Genomic DNA, 21,229 nt, shown 5'->3' with positions numbered 1-21,229 from the left:
GCAGATTTAACAAAATGAACAGATTTTTGGCAAACTAAAATTGTAGCAATGTCCTTCAGTAGAAAACTAGTTACACAGATTATAGCTCATCCGTATGATGGAATACTTTACCACCTTATAAAAGAATGAGGAAGGTCTCTATGTACTGATAGGGAAAGAGCTCCAAGATAAATTAGTAAACAAGATGCAGAACAGATTGTATAAATATGCTAGCATTTATGTAAAAGAAGTTGAAAAATCATATATGATGATGTTTCCATATATTTGATCAAGAAACTCAGGAAGGGTACACAAAAACTAAGAAAAAGATGATCATTTCGGGGGGGGAGAGCTTGATAATCACTTGATATTAATGGTTTTACGATTTTGGTTCTAGTCCTTTTAATGTAAGTTACATTGATGGAGATCAGAAATTTAACTCCACAATTGTTCTAGATACTTCCTATTTTAGACTCACTGGAATGATAAATGAGGGAAATAAACCATGTAACAGCGTGCATTATTTTATTTCTGGCTTATGTGAGTGTATAGGAACCTCAAAACTCGTCACATATTTCAAAAATAACATGCATTTATTCAACAGTTATTCAATATATTTTACACATACCTACCTGGTGCTATTATTAAGCCTTGGAATACAGAGATGAAAAAACTAGTTCGTGTCTGTGTTGGAGGTCATCGTTTGTTGAAGAAGACAGATAAATAAGCAATAGTTATAATACAATATCAGAAGTAGTCTGATAGATGTCTACACAGGATGCTTTGAGGACCCAGAGGAGGTTTCGCCCATCTTTGCTAGATGGAGAGTGTGCATCTAGGTATATTCAGGTGAGCTTCCCAGAAGGTGGCACCCGAGTCAAGTCCGGAGAGAGCCAGAAACTGGAATGTGAAACCTTTTCTTCCAGTTAAAGGAGATGGAGTTCATTTTAAGATGATGAGGATGCAATTGACACTTTCATTTGGAGCAACATGAACAGATTTGGAACTTAGGATGGTTACCTAGAAGCATACCTCCAAGCAGTGGCATCAACATCAGTTTTATCATCATCTACATTGCAACAATTTATTTAATACCCACTGTATGTCTGACTCATGTATACATTATCTCATTTAATACGGCACCCTTTGAATTAGGTATTATTGCCGTTATTTTATAAATAAGAAAACAGGGTAATAAAGGTTCATAGAGGAGCTAGAGACTGGACACACAGGAGAGAATGTGTTTGATGACCTGCTGTTTCACCTGGTGATTTTCAGTTAATGGAAGTTAAAATGAGAGATGATGATTTGTTGATCCTTAGTCTTCATTTTCATGTGTTTTGTATTGTGAACATTTCACTTAATTTAGTTTGATTCTAGAATTTAAAGATAACGTATGTTCCCTATGACACAGCTTCAACCCAAGTCTATTATTCCATCTGGTGTTCAAAGAAACTTTGGTTAATTCTAGCATTAGAGGGAGAAAATGCCTATGTTAGAGTTATTGAAAGAGAACATATCAGTCTCTGATGTGGAACCACATCGTTTCTAGAGTTTTTCATCTCCTAGAATTTTTATCCCTATCCTTTGCACTCTTAGAGGATATAAACTTTGTTCTCCATTTCATCTAATAAAGCTTTCTTAAGGAAATATTTGAAATGATACCTCATTAGGATTTGAGATATATTAGTTCTGTAGTTGTTAAAGTCTCATATGGAACTTGGGACGTGTCTTCTCAATATGAACTGTAGTTTTAAACTAGATTTTGTCTTTCTGCTCCGTAACGTTTGTGTAGTGTGTTGAGGCAATAGAGTGAGAGGTGATAATTCTTGAAAGTTAATAAAAACTGATTATTACTCCAGCAACACTCCTCATCAGCTTTCTAAATGCTGTCAAAACTGGCCATTTATCCCTTCATTCTTAATTCTTTAACTGAAAATTCAAATAAAATACCTCTTCTAGAACTGTCGTATAATGATTAATTTTTTAAAAAATACTTGTATATAGCTAGAAGGGGTATTACAAAGATGGTACATGAACAGTTTTGTCTTGCTGTACTCACCTTTTCCCCCTTTTATTTCAGCTCAATCTGAAATTGAAGTTTCTGTGTCTGCAAGGAATATCAGAAGGTTACTAAGTTTCCAGCGGTATCTTAGATCTTCACGCTTTTTTCGTGGTACTACTGTTTCAAATTCTCTAAACATTTTAGATGATGACTATAATGGACAAGCCAAGGTGTGTATAGCTTTTTCAAGAAAACATTAATTTTATGATAAGTTTAATGAAGCCTTTTTTCCCTATATGGTACTGGTTTTGTATGTGAAAGTCAGTTGAACCCAATTTTCAGGTCTTTCCTTTACAGCAGCTGTTCATTTTATGATTAGCTATTGCAAAGCAAGGGAAATTTCAGAAGTAACTAAAATAATGAAAATGTTTTCATTCATTATAGCATTAAGTAACAAGTAGGTCAATGAACATTAAACTGTAAGATCACACAAAATCTTAACTCTGGGGAAAATATTATGGATTATGTGGTCTAATTTCTATATTTATAGATAAATGATGGCCTGAAGAGCATAAGGGAACTTGTTTGCACTCACCCAGCTGGTTAGAAGTAAACCCAACACCGGAGGTTAGGTCTCAGGGCTTTCAGTCAAATGATCTTTCAGAGTCTCTTGGATCAATGATATGTTTTGGGGACTTAGACTTTTTTTAATTAAACCTGGTGATTGTGGGCATTATTTTCTTGATATTGTTTTTAAAAAATGTCTTAATAAAGGTGATGTGAGATGAGCTTGTTTTTGACCAAATAAGGATTTTTTTAATAACCTTAGGTTTCTAATATTTTTTAAATTATTCTTTGACTTAAATTTATAGGCCAGATTTCCTAAGTTTGTGTAGATAGGGCTGGGGTATCTTCTTTATGATTACATTAAAGTGAAAAGGTTTGCCTTCCTGTTTAGTAAAAGAAATCAGTGGAAAGTATTCATGCTTTCTTTAAAAGTTCACAAGTTCTGTTTTTTAGAATGAGAATATTGATCTGTGTATGATTGGTGCTACTATCATAATCTCTACTAGTAATATCTTTGTGTTGCTCATGTTGATTTTTTTCATAAATGTATACAACAGTAAGCGTTTGGATACAAAATAAAAGCTTTTCTTGAAAATAAAGTCCACAAAATTTTCACATTGCTAATATATGGGGTAAAATAATCTATTTGGTTTATTGGTTCATTATGGAATTTATTTGCTTGGCTAAAATACACATCCACCTAAAAACTAATGTAGCAAATGCTGTTAATTGTTCTATAAGAGTATTTAAAGAATGTAAATAAATACCCATAAGTTGGGAGTGTTTTTTAAAAGAATGAATAACAAATAATTTAAGCATAGTATAGTATAGATGCCATGTTTGTAGGTTCCACAATCAGACCACCTGATTTAAGACTCCAGATCTGTTACTTTCTTGCTGAGTGAGTGAGTTAGTTTTTGCCTGTTTCACTGTCTATAAAAGGGGATTGAAAACAATGGCTGCTTGATGGTGTTGGTGTGAATAGTAAGAGAGAGTAAAGCACTTTTAACAGTACCTAGAGTTATAGTAAGTACTCAGCTATTGTAACTTACTTTTACTAGATTTTTAAAATCTAGTTTCTAATCCATGCAATGTATGAATCACACTTCTGTGATGTTAAATTATATTAGAATTCTTGCAAGTCCTTGAAAGTATAGGAGCAAATTGAAAGAAACACTAAACTTACCTGTATATTCATTAATTGAAAAACAAAATGATACTTGGCTTTTCAAATGGGGTTTATCCCTTTGGATATTTTTTTGGAGCCAGTTGGAGAGGTCATGATTAAAAGGAGAATGATACTTAGCATTTCTTAAAGTAAATCAGTCACTTTCCATTTTCATTAACTTCTCTATGGATTATCTACAAAAGACAGAGAATGTTACTGAAATTAAATTACAGTAGGAATGTTTGGTTTTCATTTCAGTGTATGCTGGGAAAAGTTGGAAATTGGAATTTTGATATCTTTCTATTTGATAGACTAACAAATGGTAAGTGAAGAATTTGACTTACTCAAGTTAATGTATTCTCTAGATTACTGCAGTGGTTCTCTGGATTAAGGCAGTGGGACAGCCGCTGGTGGGCTGTTGCTTTCGTTTACTTAGGTTAAGAGCCCTCTGCTGGCAAAGGGAGCATCATTTTGTCCCGTCTATGGTAACTGATGCATAAGCCTAGAGAATCAATCTCATAATTTTATTTTTTGATTATAACTGTTAGCAGTAATCAAAAGTAATCATCATCCTCATCATCACTTGGCCATCCCTTGTTAATGTTGCTCTTACCAGTAATTCAAAGCGAACATTATTATCTCGTGTTCTTGATTTGTCTTTTTGGGTCTTTTGGATTGTGGCCATTTCCAATGACATCTTCTGACACTGTATTCCGGTTTTGATAGCCGCCGATACCTGGTGGATTAATGACTTTTGGAGACAGAGCTTTGCTTCTAGTGTTGTTCTCAGGCTTTTCTTTCTGTGCACACTTGAGAGATGTGGCGTGTTACGATCAGCAGCGATGGTTCCCCCTGGCGCTGCTGCTTGGTGGTGGGTGGGGAGGGTGTGCAGCTTCTTTAGGGGGCAGATCAGAATCTACAGAGTATGAGTGGTTTGCAAAGAACAAGTGACTCTGATCTGTTTACCCCCTCCTGAGTTTTGTTTTATTTATGGGGGAGGGTTCATGGTTTTTTATTCTCTTTGGGAACAGGAACAGGATTCCCTTTGGGAATCATTTTTATTTAGGATAAAATTTTTGGTATAAAAAATTGGTGGTACATGTAGTTTGACTACATACACTTTGCCTCTTTTTTCTAAATGTCTTTTTAATAAATGAAGCAGAGAGGAAAATACACTGAAAAGAAGTCAGTTCTGTTCTGAATGATGAAATATGTGGTTCACTGCTATACTTTGAAATCATTTGTTTTTCTCATTTTACTTTGGAATGAAATCCTTTTGTAAGGAAGTCAAATATAGAAAATGAACAAGCAAATAACTTTATTCATCTTGAGAATCAATGTGGGTCTAGCTTTTAGTATCACCGCATTATTCCTCTCAGCTGGGTGGCCGTGCATAGTGAAAATACCTTAGTATATACCTTCTTTTTGTCTACACACTGTTGACAGAGAATAAATTGGACTAATCTTAGGCAAAATTATAGACAGGGAAGTTTGCCTTAATCAGCAAAGCCTCCCTCAGTTTCCCTGACTTTTTGTTTTTTCTCTTTTCTATTTCTCATCTGCCGCTCCTTTGTCCTTTGGCGACTAAGTGTTCTGTTGCTCTCCTGCCCGCTCTGGCCTGTCCACACAGGAGGGCTCTACTGTCCTTTACACACTTGTCCTTCCTTTCAGCCTTCCCCTTTCTGAAAATGCGGGTAGCAGAATGTCAGGTGGGTCAGCCTCTTCTAGATCTGGGAAACTCCCTTCTCTTAACTCAACATGAATATTACTTTGTTATCTCAAGATGTATAGAGATAAAACACTGCCCCCGTTAACACCTTTAAGGTTTATCCTTGTATAAACTAACAGCTCCTAGCCTATTCTTAGTCTACTGGGACACTTGTCACTCACTGAAATAGTTAATTGTTCTCTAAATTTTACTTTTGAAAAGTACATATTCTGCTCGTCAGGAAGCTTGGTGATAAAAGTGGAGTGGGTCGACAGTGTGGAGGGCAGGCAGAGGTAATAACCACTGGTCCACGTTGGTTAGTTCAGCATTTTACCTCCCTTAATGACTTCACTCCTTGAATGGGATTTGTAGAGAAGACGGCTGAATGGTTTCCTCTTACGATTGATGGTTAGGGGTTAGAAGAAACCACTCGTGGTTAACTCCGCACCTGTGATTTTATGAATGGTGGAGATATGTATATTCAGTTAACTACAGCTGCCCACAAGTTGCAGGAATTCTGTACATGAAGAGATATTATTGGGAAACAGGCAGGAAAAAATACCTTTAACTTGCATTATGTAATTAGAACTGCTTTCCTTTCAAAACTGCTTAGACCGAAATGAATTCTGGATGATATATGTACACGGTACGTAACTGTATAGTTTTCCCTTTTTGTTCCATGATCTAGTGCTTTCTGTTTTTCTTACTCTGGAAATTTCCCAAATGTTATTGAGGAGAGGAGGGCAGGGAGGAGGAGGAGGCGAAACTCAGTGATTCCCACCGGCATGGATTGTCCCTAGCTTGTCCGCTGCAAGGGGGAGAGTAGTTCTTGTCTGCTAGGTTATATTTGATGTTCCTTTTACAGGAATGAGAGTTAGGTAATGTGAGATGGCAAGATATGGCTTGTCTCCCCTGAAAGCCACCTGGTGCGTGAGGACCCTCGTTGCCAGGCCTGTGTTGGGTGGTAGCCGAATCCTGCCCGCTCCTATCTAGAATCACATTCTAAAAACTATCAAGGGCCGCTACACCTTTGGCAGTGCCATCCTCTGATAGATTTTTGTGAGGGTATCTTTTCTGTAAGTACAATTTTCTTTTCCAAGAAAGTGTTTATCTCCGTTTCCATATAGTGTAAGTTCTTCTGTGCCTGTTCCCTGTTTGGTGCAGCAGCTAAGCCTCACTTGCTTTGAATTGTTTAATTGTGGTCTTACTCGCTGGTATTAAAGGGGTCCGTTGGTATCTCATGAACTAAAAATGAGGAAAACTGTTGCGTGAGGGCTTTCAGTTTGATATAAGTAGGACACTTTGATGGACTGGTTCTTGTCAGATTCCTTTAAAGTTCTTGGTGGAGGACATTACATGTGTGTGTCACTGCAGTTTGCCTGAGTTTCAGAAGAGGGTATTTTACCATTAGATTGCAGCTTTTTAAAAATTCATTCTAGACCCTGGAAATTGGTGATTTGTCCATTAGGTTTGGGAAAATGATTTGGGGAGAATTCTATCATTACCTAAATATGCATTCTTTTTTTTTAAAATTGAGGTATAATTTACATGCAACATTATATTAGTTTCAGGTGTACAATATAATGATTCAATATTTGTCTGTCTTGCAAAATGATCACTACAATAAGTCTAGTTAGCATCTGTCACCACAGATAGTTACAAAATATTTTTTTCTGATGAAAACATTTTTCTTCTGAAGAGATGAGAACTTTTAAGATCTACTCTCTCAGCAACTTTCAAATGTGTAATATAGTATGACTAACTGTAGTCACCATGCTGTACATTACATCCCCGTGACTTCCTTATTTTATAAGTGGAAATTGGTACCTTTTGACCCCCTTCACCCATTTTACTCACGCCCAGCCCCTACCTTTAGCAGCTACCAATCTGTTTCTCTGTATCTATGAGCTCATTCCTTTTTAGATTTCACATATACATGAGATCATATGACTTTTGTCTCTGTTTGCCTGACTTATTTCACTTAGCGTAATGCCTTCAAGGTCCATCCATGTTGTCACAAATGGCAAGATTTTGTTCTGTTTTGTGGCTGAATAATATTCCTCTGTGTGTGTGTGTTTGTGTGTGTACACACCATATTTTCTTTATCCATCACTCACTGATAGACACTCAGGTTGCTTCCATGTCTTGACTATTGTAAATAGTGCTGCACTGAACATGGCAGTGTAGATATCTTTTTAAGTTAGTGTTTTCATTTCCTTTGGATAAACACCCAGAAGTGGAATTGCTGGTCATATGGTAGATCTATTTTTAATATTTTGAGCAATCTCCATACTGGTTTCCTTAGTAGCTGCACCAATTTACATTCCCATCTACAGTGCACAAGGGCTCCCTTTTCCCCACATCCTCACCAAGACTTGTTATCCCTTGTATTTTTGATAATAGACATCCTAACAGTTGTGAGGTGATATCTCATTTGGTTTTGATTTGCATTTTCCTGATGATCAGTGATGTTGAGCATCTTTTCATGTACTTGTTGGCCATCTGTATGTCTTCTTTGGAAAAATGTCTGTTCAGATCCTCTGCCCATTTTTTAACCAGATTGTTTATTTGAATATGCGTTCTGAAATATCTATGTATATACTGGAAGAAAAGTTGGTTTTACACCAGTAATAACAGAAATATAGCTCACTTCTTCACAAATGGTCCAGACCACATGGGCTCATGTCTGTACCAGTAGTGTTATCAGGATTTGAATGCATTTTAACATTTAATTTCTTAAAAATAAAAGATTTGAAATGTTTTTTTTCTTCCCATTTGAAGATGATTTGTCAGGTAGTTTTTAAAAAGAATCTCTTTTGGCCCGCCACCTCCTTTCCAATGTTGCTCATACAAATATTGTTCCAATTAATTTATTTTTTCCCTCAGCCATGGGCTTCTGTTGACAATTGTTTAGGCAATTTTGGATAATGAGTTTAGCCCAGTAGTCCTTTATAATCCTTCATAAATACTATTACTACAAATTCTCAGTGTGGGAGTAGTTAGGTCTTTCATACATTTTTATAAGAATCATAGATTTCTTTAGAGAATAGTAGAATCATGTTTATGTTATCGTTTGAATGCTGGCAGTAATCTATGGGCTCATATCCCTTTAAAACATAAAGTCTATTTAATTGTTAAAATAATATAGCCTATGTGTCCTGTAGAGGGAATCTACAAAACTTTGAGGAATAAATTAATAAATAAAAAATGGAGAGTTGTACCTTGGAAGGGAAAACTAAACATTATAAAAGTCGTAGTTTCTCCAAATTTAATTTCTATACTTGGTGTCACTCCAGGTGTCAGTGACAAGGCAGTGGAAGTTGAGGATGAAGATAACCCCATTGCATGCAGCCACTTTCAGAAAACATAGCTATGTAGGGGAGGAGATAGGGTGGTAACTGGAGGGGCCAAGAGAGCCGAAGGTTCTTTGTTGTTTCAAAGATGAGAGACTCTGGAGCAGGTCTGAGAGCTGCTGCTTCCTGGGACAATACAGAGAGGGACGGATATTTTGCTTTGGAGCGGGGCACACTGGTAGATGTGTCTGACACCAAGGACGGGCCCCGAGGAGGTGTACAGGGGGGAGGGATTGGCTTTTGAAAGACAGGAAGTTTGAGGGCTTGTATTTTTTCCTGTGAAGTATGAGGCTGTTGAGAATGAGTAGGTGAATGGGAAGTGAATATGTCGAAAGTTTGAGAAGAGGAGAGAAGCCTTGAAAATAGGCATTTAAAAAAGTGGAAGAACCATTTCACTAGAAAAACGTAAGATTGCTGGGTAGTGTTGACCGTGAATTTCTAGTGATAGAGGTCTGCCTCGTTTTGTGATTCGTGCTCCCCTCCCCCCGCCGTTTCTTCCAGCGACTCTCAGATTTTCTGCTGCGAGTATGGGAGAGGCAGGTGGTTGAGGTCAGAGTCTGGATCTCGAGGAGGTCATTAGTCCCTCCTCCCAGCCATGTGTGTTTAAGAATAAACACAACCTCCACCTAGCAAGGTTGCGGCCAAGGCGGTTTGCTCTGGGACACCCTGTCAGTCAGAGCCGGGCACTAGAGGGGATGGTTAGGAGGAGGTACGTACAGCCGTGTTGTAGGTGCTTTGGGAAGTTGAGTTAACTTATTCACTGTGCTACAATTTTCAAAGTTTTGTATCAATTCTAACTATTTTGGAGTCTTTTAAGAAAATGAATCTATTTGCAATGTTTATCTTCCAATTCTTTGATTTTAGAAAACTGAAACAAAAAATCATTTTTCCTTGGAATGGGAAAAAAGATGTGATATTTAGAGTTTGTGACTGGTAAAATAAGAAGATGTGAATTTTAGATAGACAAAAAGTAGGCGTTAGTACTCTCCATGTTTTATGCTCACATCCCGTATTCGGAAGCACAGCGCAGTCATGTTAGCTTGTATCTCCTACTGATATCTCCTCTTCTTTCTTTTTAGGAAATAGTCTAGTAAGTTTAACCTTTCATTTATTTAGTCTTCATGGATTAATTGAGTACTTCCATCTAGATATGATGAAACTCCGTAGATTTTTAGGTAAGTGATTCTAACCCATTTAATAGTAATAAGATTTATATAAGAACTTGTTTAAATTTTGTATCAGTTATATCAGTTAACTATTGCTCTAAACAAACCACCCCAAGTTTCGTAGCTTAAAACGACACACACTCATTTAGCTCCTGAGTCTGTGGGGCAGGTGAGGGCTGCCTCTGGGCTGGCTGAGCTCGTTTCTGCACCTGCCATTGGCAACAGGTGAGCCCACAGTCGCTTTGTAGACCTTGGCTGGGACACTGGGCCTGACCTGGCTCGGCTCTGTGTGGTCTCCTGTTAAATTAAAAGGAGGCAGAGGAGTTTGGCACCATAATAGATTCACATTAAAAACAAAAAAATGAAATATTTATTTATTTTACAACAAGCTGAGTTTGTTCCAAGAGCAGTGGCCAGTTTCCACAAGAGAGCTGGCGTGCCCAGAGCCCTGGCGTCCCGGGCTCAGCACTGGCCTGCCCTCACTTCCTCTGCGTCCTGGTGGCCAAAGCTGGTCCGATGCAGATGAACTGCAGCCTGCGGCAGGGAAGCTGCGAAGGCTGAGGCCTTGGATCGGGGGGAGGGTGAAGATTGGGACAGTTTTGCCGTCTCTTACATCAGCCACAACTTCCTGACACAGATGACACAGCGTCTGTCTTTCTCTAAATGTTTGAAGGCTGGACTTTCAAAGATCAGGCACCTTGCACCTAGGTCTCCTCTTTCTCTGATCCTGGAAATCTCTTGACAGTAAACTTTAAAGATTGTTTTGAATATGTTTAAATGTGCAGGATGATATTTATTTAATACTGCTCTGCTAGGAAAAAAAATTAGTGTTTCACCAAATAAAGAAATATGGTAGAAAAAAATTAGTAGCATGAGAATTCTTACCATTTTTTAAGGAAGACGGTAATATTTATTTTCTTTCCTCTTAAATACCAAACTATGATCAATTTATTACCTAGGACTTTTGAGAAACCTTTAATGCATACTTATTTATAAATAGTATGCCTGTAATTCTGTACTAATATATTATGTAAATTATAAAACACATACAAAAATAGATATTGAGTATTTGACAGGCTATTTTAAAGGATGGGATCAAAGTAAGTACAGAATTCTGATGCTCTTTCCCAGTCACCAATGAGTCATATTTCGCCACCTCAGAGTGGCCTCGCTTTGCTAGATGAGAGTTCTGTCCTGTGGGGGCCAGAGTGCGGGTTTGATGGCGAGGGGACAGCTCTACCCCACTCCTGGTCTACGCTTTTCATGATAGCATAGCAGACACTGAACAAAGAAGGCAGGATTAATAGAAGATCATCCCTACTACTGAAAAACTAATTCCAGATGTGCAGCTCACCTCTCACATCATGCACACACAGGATCATTTTCATCTACCCTGATAGCTATACTGTTTGAGCTCCATAAAGATTTTGGTTCACGGAAGAATTTCTAGTTCCTAGAACAGTACCTGTCACAATAAATACTCGTTGAATGAATTGTAGTGTTTTTATTAAACTGAGAAACTCTTTTTAAACTAAAAAGGGTCAGAGGAATTTGGCACAATGATAAATTCACATTTCAAAAGAGAAAAGAAAAAAAAGGAAATATTTTATAATTTTGACACGAATTCCTTCTAGTTAAAAACGTTTCAAACAAGTTAGGAGTGGAAATGGTATGAATTCTTTGGGAACACATGTGAGATATGAGGTGACTCTCATCTCTCTGAATCTGCACAACTAACTGATAGCCACATGAAAAGTGTAAGTGGAGAACTTTAATTATCATAATTTTTGTGCTTGTACCTGCCTCCCATTTGCAACTAAACTTGGGGTGTTTTGTCTTTGATGCAGTTATGATTCAGGAAGATTACCACAGTCAGAACCCCTACCACAATGCAGTCCATGCTGCAGATGTAACTCAGGCCATGCACTGTTACTTAAAAGAACCTAAGGTAAGATGCTGACATCTACAGTAGGGGAAAATCCTAGGAAAACTCCTTTCATTTACTTTCAAATACTTTTCCTTAAGTTAGTGGTTTGACTCAAAATCAGAAGCTTCCTTCACAAGAATGAGAGCGAGCTGGATCAGATTTCCAAATGTGGCTATAAGTGCAGCAACTGAGAAATGGGGTGATTGTTGGGAGAGAGGCTGGAGAAGGCTAAGCGAGGGCCAGATCACACGGGACCAGGAAGCCTGTGTTCAGACACTAGGCACCTACACTGAGCTCCATGGGAGCTCCACGAGGGCAGGGACAGCATTAATCTGGTTCAGTGAATGAATATGGAGCTACGGGAGGGGAGCAGGAGACCATAGAAAACTGTCCTGGCTGAGGTGTAACATAAATCAGACAAGCCCAGAAACAGGAATACCCGTCAGGAGCTGTTTCAGTGCTCCATCACAGAACCTGGCGGCCGAAGCTAGGCAGGGAGCTCTGGGACAGGCAAAACGTGGATGGTTTGTAAGATCTCTTGGGAATTAGAATGATGAGGATATGGTGTTGGAATGCATTTGAGGGAATGAAGTAGGGAGAGGAGTCGATAAAGACTGGTTTAGGCAGTTGAGGAGAAGGTAGAAGTCTTTGGTGAGAGAAGAAATGTAGAAAAAAGAGTAAGTTTCCGAGTAGGCTTGGTGGCGATGATGAGTTCCATTTTGGATATGTGGAGTTAAATGTGTTCGTGCAGTGTCCACATGGGGTGTCTAGTAGAGACTTGGGTAAAAGAGTCTGAAGTATAGGCGAGAAATCAGAGTTGGAGATACAGATTTGGAAATTATCAGCTGCAGATGTGAATGAGAGCCATGTTTGCCTGGGGACGTTTCTTACCCCTGGAAGTTCTAAAATTACACCTGCCTACCCTTAGCCCTGCGTCTAAATTCTTTTCTCCTGGGATCTCAGTTCCAGCTAGTTGTTAGGAGGGAAAGCACGCTGACTAAATCAGTTTGTGCCAGTTGATGCCAACTTGAAAATATAGCCATGTCGTTGCCAGTCTTCTGAGATTGTGGAATATGTGAAAATTGTCCCAATTTTTAAAAAATATATATTGTGACTTTTAAAAAAAATCAGCTTTGTTCTGGTATCACTTACATGCTATAACAAAATGCATACATATTTTTTGTGTACAGTTTTAACAAATGTATACTCCCAAGTGCCCTGATTTTTTTTAAATTTTTTTTTAAAGATTTTAGTTTTTTCCTTTTTCTCCCAAAAGCCCCCAAGTACATAGTTGTATATTCTTCGTTGTGGGTCCTTCTAGTTGTGGCATGTGGGACGCTGCCTCAGTGTGGTTTGATGAGCAGTGCCATGTCCACGCCCAGGATTATTCGAACCAACGAAACACTGGGCCGCCTGCAGCGGAGCGCGCGAACTAAACCACTCGGCCACGGGGCCAGGCCCGCAAGTGCCCTGATTTTTTTAATTAAACTTTTCAAAAACTCTGGGCCAAGCCTGAAGCCTCTGTCCAGGAGTCTTGTGGGAGAAATTGATAAGTAATCACCATACACAAGGTAAATGGAATGCTGGAGGTAAGTGCGTGTTCTCTGGGACACAGAGGAGGTTAGCCTAGTCCACACGCCCTTGAAGCCTCCTCCCCTCCTGTCTCCCAGTGGCCACCCAACAAGAAGCCAGGGGCAAGGAAGTCGGGTGATGCCAGGCAAGGGACAGGATGCACAGGGCCAGGAGGGGTGTGTGTAAAAGTGAACACAAACACTGTCTTACCCATGCAGCCCTGGTAATACTAATTTTAAACACTTTTTGTACAGGTAGCTCTGATGATTCTTAAATACTTTTTGCCTTTGCGGCTCTGATAAGCACTTTTCATCATTTGCGTACTCAGGGAACTCTTAGTTAAAGCTTCAATTAAGGATGCAGATAAAATCACTAAGCCCTAAAATGCAACAACTCCCTTGTCCCTTATCATAGTTAACATTTAAAATAGTGTCACTCGGCATTCTAAAAGTGAGTTCTAAAGAAAGCCTTAAGATTGTATTTCTTTACTTCCTGGGCCTTCACATGGCATCACATTTTGCAGTGTTTTCATTCATTAATGTAATACATGGTCCTGGTGGTAGGAATCTGGTGGTGCGCCAGACCAGAAAGGCCCTGGCCTTCAAGAAGCTTACATCCCAGTGGGGAGGCAGTCACTAAACAAATAGAGTTTTGACATAACTGTAGTAATTACTGCTCTGAAGAAACCTCAATAGAGCAATGTGCTGGAGAGGGACTGGTTGGACAGCAAGAGTTTACAACTTGAGATGGAGTGGGCAGAAATGACATAAACTGAAAGGAAATATTCGAGAAGGAGTCAGCCATAGAAAAGTCCAGGTACAGCGGGAATAGTAAATAGAAAGGCCTAAATACAGTATTTAGTAAGAAATTTGCTTCCAGTTTTTATATCTTATGATTTATATGTAAGAGCTAATTCCTAGACTCTTCTCTAAGTGAAAAAAAGAAACATTTGAAGCCCAAGAAATTATTGGAGATTTAGGGAAAAGTTCTTACTCTCTGTATGTGCATCAGCTCTAAGTTTAATAGAATATTTATTTTTTATGCCCTCAAAGCTGAACTAATACAGATTATAATTTTATTCCAGCTGAACCTAATAGCACTTAATAGCAACAATCAAAACAGTGAAGTTTTTCACTGAACACAGGAAAACTCAACCACTTACTAGTTTTCTTTCTTACTGAAAAGGACCCTGCTGATAGCTTTGCAGATAGAAGTGAGATCTGACTTTCATAGACATTAAATGATTTGCAATTTCTTCTTCACACAACTGTTCTTTACTGTCAGGTATTACCAGACATAATCACAGGAATGGAAGTAACATTTGGTTTTTTTTTAAATCCACTTTAAAAAGTTGTATTAATGTCATTGACTTCCTTGTCTTTGTTCCAGTGCTCATAAAGTTTCCTTTCTGATGAAAGATTTTTTTTTACAAACAGAAATGTTGCATTTTTATAGTCAGATTTTCATGTGTGATTTGTTTTCAAACTTAGACTTTACTTTCCCTTCACAGAACTTTTAAATATCAGTTGCTTCTTCCCATGTTTCTGTTTTTAGTGGTTAACTGTTTAATCTACCTGAGATTATTTGATGTCATTAATTTTTTTAATAAGTCTATTTCAGGATTATTGTATTCTCCTAGGATGGTCCATGTCTAGTTTTCTGCCACTTGCACTGTGTTTTAGCTGTCATAGGAATATAACACTTTTGCATGTTGCGTGTGAGTTCCTTATTCATCACATTCCCGCAGCCACACCCACAGGTCTATATGTCAGGGAGGCAGCTCGCTTTCTATGCACGATGCTCCGTATGGTATGCCTTCTGTTTATCTTGATTAGGAAGAAGTACTTTAAAAATCTTTATTGTTTAAATGCTTTCGCACATCCTAAAGAGGAAGTAATTTTCTTCACCATCTTCTCCCCATTCCAATTATAGGTAATACAAAAATAAATAATACACATTCTCTACCTTCAAACAGCTTACAGTTTGACAGTTTTCCAGGGGATTCAAGCCCCCAGTGATTTTTCTCAGACTGAGATGAGCTTGACAGAGGGGATGGAAAAAGACCCATCCTGGCATAGAAAGAAAATATTAGAATTTGAATCTAAATTTATTTTTTATCTTATATTTTAAAATTTTTCAGTTTTCATGTTTGTTTTATCACGTGCAATATTTGTTCAGTATCCTAGTCTATAAGTAAGTATACCTATGTTGGTGGTGTATGCTCAAAATTTTTTACTATAAGGGCACAAGATCATACAAGTTTAGAGAGCATTTTATTGCCCTAATGTAAACCTAAATAAAAGTATGCCCTGCCGAGTGTTACTATGGCAGGACGTGAGAAGCGCTGTAGGAACATGAATCAGTTGTTTGCTGGGGAAGGGGCTGGAGGCAGAGAACAAGGCGGGGGATGCAGGGGGCAGGACACAAGGGACTCAGTGGAGTTGGGCCTTAACAGTTGAGTAGAAGGTGGCCTGAAAATGAGAGGTGATTCTTGAAAAGCAGGTGATAGACTCAAGGTGGTCATTTTTTATCATTGAAAATTTCAGTCAGGTAATAAACTTATTTATTGCAAGTCAGATTAGTAATAATTATTAAGAGTAAAATTAAAATTGCTAGTGTGCCAGATTACTTTTTCTGACATGAATACATTGTGTTTGCTGTGCTGAATGTATCTGTTCACGGGGGCGGGTTTTATTACAGCCTGGACGTAACTGCTCCATGAGTATGCAGCTTCCTTAAACACTAGGACCGCAGAGAGAACCTTGCATGGTAGATTCTTAATTGAAATCCAATAACCAGTTTGTTGATAAATAAACAACCTCAGTCATAGGTCTTCTGTATTGTACACTTAAAAATCTGCTAAGAGGGCAGATCTCATGTTAAGTGTTCTCAACACAATAAAATTTGTGGGAAAAAACCTCATAGGTCTTCTGTGGTAGTGGCACAGTAATAAAAACATGTAAACCTGTGTTTGTTGTTTTAAAGCCATTATTTCTCAAAAAGATGGTTTATACTTTAGCTGCCATTTTAATTAAGCTTGTTCAAAATGAAACAGTATAAAGATGAGCTCTGTAAACTCCACGTGGGCAGGGACTCTGTCATGTCCTGTCTGCCCCCAGGGTCTTGATGAGGCCAGCACCTAGGGGTGTTTGGTGGCCTTGATGAATAGTCACCTGAAAAACACAAAGCGGGAGGAGACTGTCGACATGACCATTTGAAGCTAATTCAAAACTATTGTAATGGTACAGAGTTTATTTCAAATCTGTCTGCCATTGTTCTTTCGTCACACTTTAGCTTGCCAGTTCTGTGACTCCTTGGGATGTCTTGCTGAGCTTAATTGCAGCTGCCACTCATGATCTGGATCATCCAGGTGTTAATCAACCTTTCCTTATTAAAACTAACCATTACTTGGCAACTTTATACAAGGTTAGTGCAATTTTATCATCAAAACTTAATATTCTTGCATTCTAGAAAATGTTTCATGTTTTAAAGAAGTGAAAGTAGTAAACCAATTCTCGATGAATGTTAGAATTTTAACCAGAGTAGTATTGCTTATAGGTAATTCTTTATGTTCAGAAAGAGCCTTACCATTAAATAATTCAGATGTGCCCTTTTTTGTAGAATACCTCAGTACTGGAAAATCACCACTGGAGATCTGCAGTGGGATTATTGAGAGAATCGGGTTTATTCTCACACATGCCCTTAGAGAGCAGGTAGGTTGGATTAAGACTAATTTATTATGAACTATGGAAATTAACTTAGTGAAACAATTTTATAAAGTTGTAAAAATTGTTACATTCAGGTGTTCCAAACTTTTCCATTTTTGTTCAGTTTAATGGGTAAATTATCTTATTTTACAAATGTATATCAATTTTAGTAATTTAAACCTATTCTACGATACAGTCGGTGGTATTTTTTAGTGAATTTTTATGAAAGATCATTCCACGGATTTGAGTACTATAAAATTCACTCTAAATACACAATGGCTCAGTCAGAGTGTACTGCTTATTATATAAATAGTGTTACATATTTCCATTTTATGCTCATTTGAATAAAACCTTAAGTTCGAGGTGTAAAGGTAAATTGGATAGAAAGTAAACATTTTGTATAATAAATATATTTTTTAAAATCTGTTCCAGGAAGTTTTCAAAACTGTAAGAAGTAAAAAGAATGCTTTATATCCTTAATAGCATAATCCTAGAGTCAGTTCTAGAGCTATAGGATGAAATAATGAATGGAAAGAACAGAAAGTACTAATTTTTTAGAAAAGGTAATGTTAAGCAGGCCATTTGAAAGCCTAATAAAAAGCATTAATGTCGATGAGCCCAATATGATGTTGGTTGTTAAAATCTCGTCATCGACTCACAAACTAAAGCTTTTAATAATGCCTCACTGAGAGAAGATGCACTTAAGAAAACCATGTAAGTGAGTGTGAATTGTCTCATTCTAGAAAAAAGGTGAGGCATAAAAATACGTTTGGGTATTAAAATTTAAGTTACTATCATTGTTCTTTCTTTCCCTTTCATAAGTTAAAGCCACTTTATAAAAAACTTAAGTGTTTTGTGTAATGACCATAAGAAAAAAGCTGGACTTTATTTTTATTTTTTTAAATCTTTATTCATGGATACCATTTGGAGTTTTGACAGTACTTCTGGTAAGTAAAATTGTTTCTTGCTGTAGTACAAATATAAAAATTGCTTAAACCATACAGTGTTTATATATATATGCTTTCTTTTTCTGGATTAAGACAGATTAAAATGTTGGCTTCATTAGTCCCTTTTTATCATGTTTTGCATTTGGTGACTAACCCTGTTGAGTTCTCAGATTGAATAAAAATAAAAACTGAAAATAAGAAACACTATGTAATACTGTTCTTTTTCTGTTTTCTTTATTTAGGGTTTGTTTTATTTAATGTTCAATATTGTGAGCCTTTTAATCTGTTGACAGCTCTTTACTGATCATTATACAAAGATGATGTTTGCTACGGCCCACTGAAAAAAAGGGCAGGAATTGGTTTTTTTTAAGCTTTTTTCTCTTTTGATTTTACTTGAGACAGTTTTTGAAGTGATATAATGTATTTGTTATTTGCATATTTGTATTAACATGTTACCTTTTCCCTTCTCGAAAATTTAGGTATTCATACAGATAATTGACCGATTCTTGAATTTGACCCTAAAAGTATAGTTGAATGTAAACTTTTTAAAATCATTTGGTGGGATTCCATCAGGCATCTTAGAATGCCGACAGGAGCCAGTTGTTGAATGGGCCACTCCTCCTCCATTTGAACTTCCTTCTGCGTTTCACGTCTCAGGCACCAAAAAGAGAAACGACAGTTGTTTAGCCCCAGCATAACCTAGCAAAGAATTTTCTCAAGCAACATACTAATCGTAATACAGATTTCCTTTAGGCCAATAATTCCATATTGGCTGGCAAAATAAGGACACTCTTTTTGGAATGTTTGCATTTTGGTAGTATTTTCCTACAAACTCTTGTGGTTTTAGTTTTGATTATTTTAATAGTTTTTCTGATGCATTCTTTAATTTAATTTTGGTGAGGAAGATTGGCCCTCAGCTAACATCTGTTGCCAGGCCTTCCTCTATTTTGTATGTGGGATGCCGCCTCCGCGTGGTTTGATGAGCGGTGTGTAGGTCCACGCTGAGGATCTGAACCAGCGAACCCCAGGCCACTGAAGTGGAGTGCGTGTACTTAACCAGTGTGCCACCGGGCTGGCCCCTTTAAAATTTATTTTTTTGTGATAGGTTAAAAGTTGAATGGCAAGTGAAATATCTTAGGGCTCTATAAAGCTTTCTGAGTATTAAATTTAAGAAAAAAAAAACCCAAGAACTATTTAATTGAAAGTCTTGTGTTTTCTCTTTATGTTTCTCTAATTCCAGGCAACAAATGGAGACTGAGATAGGTGCTTTGATACTAGCCACAGACATCAGTCGCCAAAATGAGTATCTGTCGTTGTTTAGGTCCCATTTGGATAGGGGCGACTTACGCCTAGAAGACCCCAGGCACAGGCATTTGGTTTTACAGGTAAAAATTGAGCTTGGAAAGATTCTGTTTCTAGAGTAAATCAGGGGATTATTAGAATCAAAATGAAATATTCTAGTGTAGTTTTCAGAGTGGTTAAATCTTGAGGAAAAGCTGTGGAGTTTCCTTCCAGTAGTAAAACATTTTCCAGAAGGCGAATCTGCTCCCTAGGAAAGCACCATCATTTTTGTATTTTTCATACTCCAGATTTCTAACATGAACAATTTTTGTCAGATTAGGGTACCAATCGACAAACAGCATTTTATTTTAATAAGTTCTCACATCTAAAAAATGAGAGAGTTCGATGATTTATTTGTAGCTTTAGAGTTACTCCGGTCCTTATGTTGGCTCTTGGGTGTTATTAGGCCTGTATGACTAGGTTAGCAGTCTCTCAGCATTTCTGCAACAATGATGGGTAGCCCTAATAGCATCATAAAATTAATGTAAAAGGCAATGGATTTTCTGTTGCAGTATTTTCTTTTTCTGTTTTTAAGGTGTTCTTTTTCCACTATTAGAGTATATTTAAAACTTAGCACAATTGAAATTTTACTTCTTTTCTTAAAACAATTTTAATATTTCACTTGCTAGATGGCTTTGAAATGTGCTGATATTTGTAACCCATGTCGGACCTGGGAATTAAGCAAGCAGTGGAGTGAAAAAGTAACAGAGGAATTCTTCCATCAAGGCAAGTTACAGTACTGAGTGAGAATTAAACTCTTCAGTCCATTTTTTAGCATCATATGAATAAAATAACTTAGGCATTCACGAGAGTCTAGCAGATGTCTGATATTTTTAGTGACAATTCACAGTAGATGTTATAATCAATAATGTACAAATTGAGCATCTGTTTTGAAAAAATGACCAGATATATAAAGCCATTGATGAATAGACATGGATCAGGTTGGAAATTCTGCTTTACAGAAAGATTTCCCCGACCTTGCTCTGAGCTTGTCGTGTGTAGAGGCCAGGGCTCTATTAGCATGTAGGAAATCTGGTGTGATTTAAAGCCAGGAACAAAGGATCTTCATTACAGGCGCTTTCCTTTTAGAAATCTAAGATTTAAATTAAAATGCTGACAGAATTGTAGTCTTGGGGAATCACCTAGTGAAAGTTTCCCACCTCCTCCATTTAAAATAGGCTATCAGCTTGGGAACCTTTTCTGTGTGTGAATAACTTAAATTTAAAAAAGAACAAATTTAGAAGCCATCCTCTCGTGAGGGTTAACTATGTTAACGTTTTTCCTAAGGAATTTACAGGTAAGATGAAGGCTTTAATTATGTATCTTAACCAACAGGGAAGTTCCACATTAATAATTCTCTCTCTTTTCTTTAATTTCTAGGAGATATAGAAAAAAAGTATCATTTGGGTGTCAGTCCACTTTGTGATCGTCAGACTGAATCTATTGCCAACATCCAGATTGGTAACTAAACTACTTAGATATGACTGGTTAGAAAAATGCTGCTGATATTAATTTTGTCAAGAAGAGATATACATTTAAAATACAAATATTAAAATCATGCTCATCTCTATTTTTTAAATAATTTAAGAAATTTTACCCTTGTTTTTCCTTTTTCTGGCTCTTGTAATTTACTCTCATTTGGTTTTAGGTCGTAAAACATAATTTTGCAGAGTAGGTAGCAATACTTTGTTTCTATTCTAACACTGAAAGAATACATTGTTTGCCCACCTGGAAGCTTCTTTTGCATAACTTTGGGACTGCTGTTTTAAAATGAAAAAGGTGATCACTG

At 37.3% G+C, this 21,229-nt stretch overlaps 1 protein-coding gene across 4 annotated transcripts in view; it reads left to right on the top strand.

Moving 5' to 3' along the window:
- The window catches only part of PDE7A (phosphodiesterase 7A), a 113,138-nt gene that overhangs the window by 82,734 nt on the left and 9,175 nt on the right, over positions 1-21,229 (top strand). For all 4 annotated transcript variants that reach the window (XR_006885606.1, XR_006885605.1, XM_046642234.1 and 1 more), the window contains exons 4-12: positions 2,063-2,214; positions 3,978-4,041; positions 9,860-9,955; positions 11,794-11,894; positions 16,740-16,871; positions 17,067-17,158; positions 19,340-19,484; positions 20,070-20,166; positions 20,821-20,901. Coding sequence is in view for 2 of the 4 variants with exons in the window: in XM_046642234.1 (XP_046498190.1) it covers positions 2,063-2,214; positions 3,978-4,041; positions 9,860-9,955; positions 11,794-11,894; positions 16,740-16,871; positions 17,067-17,158; positions 19,340-19,484; positions 20,070-20,166; positions 20,821-20,901 (960 nt within the window). In the remaining 2 variants the exon portion in view is untranslated. The remainder of the gene's footprint in view (positions 1-2,062; positions 2,215-3,977; positions 4,042-9,859; positions 9,956-11,793; positions 11,895-16,739; positions 16,872-17,066; positions 17,159-19,339; positions 19,485-20,069; positions 20,167-20,820; positions 20,902-21,229) is intronic.

Source organism: Equus quagga, chromosome 16 (genome assembly GCF_021613505.1).
Source record: "Equus quagga isolate Etosha38 chromosome 16, UCLA_HA_Equagga_1.0, whole genome shotgun sequence".
NCBI lineage: Eukaryota > Metazoa > Chordata > Mammalia > Perissodactyla > Equidae > Equus > Equus quagga.
Note: the sequence above shows the minus strand (reverse complement) of the source record. Positions and strands in the feature narration are given on the sequence as shown.